Source organism: Megalops cyprinoides, chromosome 10 (genome assembly GCF_013368585.1).
Source record: "Megalops cyprinoides isolate fMegCyp1 chromosome 10, fMegCyp1.pri, whole genome shotgun sequence".
Classification (NCBI taxonomy): Eukaryota; Metazoa; Chordata; class Actinopteri; order Elopiformes; family Megalopidae; genus Megalops; species Megalops cyprinoides.
Genome location: NC_050592.1, coordinates 1,086,140 through 1,091,229, shown reverse-complemented (window position 1 = coordinate 1,091,229; position 5,090 = coordinate 1,086,140). Strand labels below are relative to the sequence as shown.

The 5,090-nt window shown below is 50.4% G+C and overlaps 1 protein-coding gene across 1 annotated transcript; it reads right to left on the bottom strand.

Annotated features, from left to right (window-relative positions):
* Positions 1 to 840: 840 nt before the first annotated feature.
* On the bottom strand, positions 841 to 4,827 carry si:dkeyp-97a10.2. Its single transcript, XM_036539869.1, has 6 exons — positions 4,475 to 4,827; positions 4,280 to 4,347; positions 2,069 to 2,413; positions 1,619 to 1,855; positions 1,181 to 1,277; positions 841 to 956 (listed from the first exon to the last, which is right to left on the bottom strand). The coding sequence occupies exons 2-6, from the start codon at positions 4,332 to 4,334 to the stop codon at positions 893 to 895; spliced, it is 798 nt and encodes a 265-aa protein (XP_036395762.1). The 5' UTR covers positions 4,335 to 4,347; positions 4,475 to 4,827; the 3' UTR covers positions 841 to 892.
* Between the last annotated feature and the right edge of the window lie 263 nt (positions 4,828 to 5,090).

Here is a 5,090-nt window from a genome sequence, read left to right as displayed (position 1 = left end):
GTGTTTATGTGAGATCTTTCGGGACTCACGCACACAAACCCAAACGTGCACGTGGGAACACACATCTACACCCTGACATTTCTTGGAAGCGGTGAAGTTTATGCTACAGTTATCTCTTTCTCTCTCCAGTTTACACAGAAGAGGACTGTTAGTGGACCTCTATGTGTCAGTAGTGTTTTTCTCGCAAATGCAAGATCACCCCCCCCCCCCCCCCCCCCCCCGCTTGGTCTGCTCCACTGAAGTGGTCTGCAGGTCAGAGCATGGTCCTTTGGCCTCTGTGAAGGATCGAGAAGGCTGGACTGCAACTGACATTGATAACTGTGAAGCCTTTATTGTAACAAAATACAGTTCAATACAAATAAGGTTTTCTGTATGCGGAGCACCAGTGACGCTGTTGGAATAACAAGATCAGTTTGCTATTGATTATTAGATACTTCATTCATCAACAGCGGCACTAACCTGAGGACTGTGTACATTCATTTCAAGGAGTGAGTAAAACCCAGTCAGATCAAATTCTCAGCAGTAGCTGCATAAATGAATAATAATAAGAAGAATACATTTGAAAAGAAACGTTGAAGAAAGTAAGAAGCTAGAACTAAACTGCTTTGTATATTTCTGTGTAAGTATTTCTGTAAAAACTATCACTGTAAAAATGAAGAAGAACAGGTAGCAAAGGGTCTCTGTTTTTGGCTCAAAGCTTCACACCGCAAGGAAGCGATCAGCTGGCCTTCCTGTTGCAAAGCTCTCTGGGATACCAGAGGGGCTGACAGAGAAGGAAACTGCCCTCAGTGTGTGGGACACAACACAGTCCAGCATGTCAATCACCGACACGAAGTTCAGTGGGTGGGAGAAGGGGGTGGAGCTACAGTGGGGTCCTGACAAAGGCTCTTCCTCACAGCTGGTCTTCGTAAGGGTCGTTCAACCTCTCTCCTCTGTTCCGGTGTCGCCTGTACCTCCTGGGAACATGCCATAAGTATAACAGCTATAATAAGAACTGCAGAGATATCATTTCTGCACTATATGAAATGATACACACCAGAGGGAAGTCTGATGGTAGTGTTAATAATCATATGCACACCTGCACTTTGCTGCACAGCGGTAAGGTCCTGATGCTGGCAGCATGTGACCTGTCTCTGCCCAGCAGGGCCAGCAGGGGGAGCTCTGTCTCTCAGCCACTCACCTCCAGAGCAGGAAAGCAAGGGCTCCTCCCAGCAGCTGCAGAATGACCAGGAGGACCACAGCCACAACGGTGCCACTGCCTCCTCTCTCACACGGATCTGAGGCACAAAGCAAAAACACTGCTGTGTCACACGCACACAGGCTCAGGCGCACACACACAGACACACAGACGCACACAGGCACACACGCACACACACGCACACACGCACACAGGCACACACGCACACACGCACACAGGCACACAGACACACACACAGACAGACAGACGCACACAGACACACACACACAGACAGACAGACGCACACAGACACACACACAGACAGACAGACGCACAGGCGCACGCACGCACGCACGCACGCACACACACACGCGGACAGGGACAGACACAGGCATGTGTACCTGCTGTGGGGAGACATGGACAGGTGCTGTGTGCTGTTACCTGCGGTGTAGGTGGCGGAGCTGTGTCCCAGGCTGTTGCTGACGATGCAGGTGAAGTGTCCGCACGGCGTGGTGGACAGGTGGAGCGTCTTTCCGTCCGCAGAGACACGACCCACCTGTGGCGTCACGGCGACGGAGTCGTGGAGCCAGCTGAAGCTGGGGTCAGTGCCCCAGGCCTCTCCACACGACAGCACGGAGTGAGACACGTTAATGGACACAGAGACGTGGTGAACGGCCTCTGTGGGAGACGGACAGCCAATCAGACACGCAACACGCCACAGTCAGGCCAATGAGAGGCAACATGCCATGGTCAGCCAATCAGGCACGTAATGTGTTACAGTCTGGCCAATCAGGTACACAGCATGCAAAGCTCATTCCAATCCAACCAAACAAACACACGCACACAGGTACCTCTCCCAAGTCCGTCTCCCTCCCTATCTGCTGATCTTACCATACTCTCGTACGATGCGCTCGGCCGACACCCTCGCCCCCGCCTGGTCGGTCACAGTGATCCTGTAAACTCCTCGGTCCTCATGTCTGAAGTCCTTCACCATCAGTATCGTGCCCTGCTGTTCTATGGTTATGCGACTGCTGGAGGCTTTCTCAGGGAACTCAGCCACCCGGACCTTCCCTGTGCTAGCTCCGCCCTCAGCCTCTCTCTCCCACGTCACCGCGGTGACACGCTCCTCCTGGCTGCGGTCGATCTGGGCTTCCAGAACCAGGCTCTGGGTGAGAATCACATGGAGAGGCTGCTGGCTCTGGAAGCGAACGGACAGGCTATGGCATGGCCGTGGAACTGCAGGCACAGGAGGGAGACAATGTGAGGGTCAGCGCTGTGAATGCTCCTGAAATTAACAAAGACTCCCCACCGTTTCTCCCGATAAGCAACAGATTATCCCATTTATACTGTAACTGGTAAAAAAGAGTATTTTATGGCCAATTCCTTTTTTGCTCTGTATATGAGCAGGTACAGCAAATGCTGTAAGTTAATTGTTTCTGTAATTTATGCTGTGATTCAACTGGTCCTGGGAGTTGACAGAATTTCCCAATCTTGTCCTCAGCTTAGAGGAAGCATGTGGATTCCTTTCAGTGCTACACTTTTTATACTTAAAAAAAAAAAAAAAAAATTTGATTTTTTATACTTTGTAGACTCTCATTCTGGCCTTAACTGTATCTTCCAAAATGAAATTGAATTTTAAGAAAATGTGCTAAATTTCACATCGGCAAATGTGCAAGCCTTCTGAAAACACTATACATTCTGTTCATTCTGCATCACAGCTGCAGAAGCCCTGAGGACGACTCTGATCCTCACTCAGCTTCATTCTGCCCTGAGGACGACTCTGATCCTCACTCAGCTTCATTCTGCCCTGAGGACGACACTGATCCTCACTCAGCTTCATTCTGCCCTGAGGACGACTCTGATCCTCACTCAGCTTCATTCTGCCCTGAGGATGACTCTGATCCTCACTCAGCTTCATTCTGCCCTGAGGACGACTCTGATCCTCACTCAGCTTCATTCTGCCCTGAGGACGACACTGATCCTCACTCAGCTTCATTCTGCCCTGAGGACGACTCTGATCCTCAATCAGCTTCATTCTGCATCACAGCTGCAGAAGCCCTGAGGACGACTCTGATTTACGCTGCATGTGTGCGTCTGATTTACGCTGCATGTGTGCGTCTGATTTACGCTGCATGTGTGCGTCTGATTTACGCTGCATGTGTGCATCTGATTTACGCTGCATGTGTGCGTCTGATTTACGCTGCATGAGTGCGTCTGATTTACGCTGCATGAGTGCGTCTGATTTACACAGGTAAATTGCTGCAGGTGTAGCCACCGCTGTGCAGCTCTCAGGTGACACAGGCCTTTTATCAGAGGGGTAATGATTTCAAACTGGAGTCACATGCTGATGTGGCACCAGCCTCAGCCATTCAGTAAGTCAGGTGTTTTATGCTGACAGCCAATGGAGTGGTGTGGAATGGGCAGCAGTGGTAATGAGCAGGACTCTCCGGAAGGTTGCCGGTTCGCTGCTGTGCCCTTGCCTCAGTCAATATCCAGCTGGATAAATGGATAACATTGTAAAAACCTGTAACTGATGTAAGTCACTCATAATAAGAGCACTTGTCTGCCAATAATGTTAAAGTTAATGTAATGTAGTAATGTAGCTACACAAACAACAGTGACCAATAATGATCTAACCCTAATGATTTTGATTTTTAGAGATATCAATGGGAGTAATAACACCGTGCATGCACTGTGTCTGTTCAATAGGAGCAGCCACAGTAGGATCCACTCCAATACTCATCTAATCTCGTTCTAATGCAGTGTGTTACAGTAGAGGCCATCCTCACCCTTCCAGCTGAGATTAGAACACACAGCAACTGTTACAGCCTCAGACTCAGCTGCTGAAAGCAGCCTTCTACAGCACAACCTGGACACAAGTAGTCACCAGAGAGCATCCTCACAATGGTGCAAAATGTCTTTAAGGTCATGCTAACAGTGGGACCTGCGGGAAAGCTGCCTTTGCACAGGACCCTGTCACCTGTGAAGAGCCAGATTTATTACCTCCGCAACTGGAGGCAATAAACAACAAATAATTAATAATTGACAGAACTCTGTGAAATTCTTCCCCCAGATTTGATTGCAAAGTACGGAAGCACTCACGCAGTGAGAGTGAGAGGAGGACACCCCAGAATGAGCACAGTAGCCTCGACCCCATCACACCCGCACACCTGTACCAGAGAGAGAGAGAGCGAATCGGCCACTTTAAGCTGACGCTGATGGTGAAGTGGACACATCAGAGAGAAGGGGTGAGGGGATGTCTCTCAGACCGCCGCTGGAGCCGTGGAATTCCCCTACCTCCTCCGCTGGCGTCCGAGTTCTCCAGTGACGCTGCTCCCTTTGCTGCTGTTCCACTGTCTGGATCCACTCCCTCCGCTCAGCGCTGAGCAGATCCGCACTCCTGCACAGAGCCTCGTCCAGCCGCCTGCATGCTGTGGGACCTGAGTTACGCCGCGGAGAGGTCACCCGGTGCGGGGTGGGTGGGGTGGGGGGGGGGTGGTGAACACACCTCTCCTGCTCCCGCTGTGGTGCAGCCCGGGTTCCAGGGGGACAGGAACCTGCACAACGCCGTGAGTGAGATGGAAAGTTCTGGAAATGAGAGCTGCAGAGTTCTTCTGGTCCCGCCACGGTGCTGTCCCTGCTCTCTGTGTCAGAGCCAGAGAGTGACAGGAGACCAGGAGAGGCGGCACCACATTTTCTACTCAGCCAGTTTCCTTTTTCCCTTTCCTGTACAGTAAGTGCTGCTATTCTGTATCTGAACAATCGTCCTTTCTGTTGCAAAATTAGAATAACAATTATGTGATATCTCTCTCTCACATACAAGCAGTCACACACACAAACAGATTGCTCAATTCAATTTGCCTAATTGGCAAGACAAATATACATTCTTGCCGCCAAAGCATATTGAACAATA

Coding starts and splice junctions, on each gene's coding strand:
- si:dkeyp-97a10.2 (XM_036539869.1), bottom strand. CDS start 4,334: ATGGGGTCGAGGCTACTGTGCTCATTCTGGGGTGTCCTCCTCTCACTC. Junction 1,278..1,618: donor CTCCGCCACCTACACCGCAG/GTAACAGCACAC, acceptor TTTGTGCCTCAG/ATCCGTGTGAGAGAGGAGGC. Junction 957..1,180: donor CTTGCTTTCCTGCTCTGGAG/GTGAGTGGCTGA, acceptor GCATGTTCCCAG/GAGGTACAGGCGACACCGGA.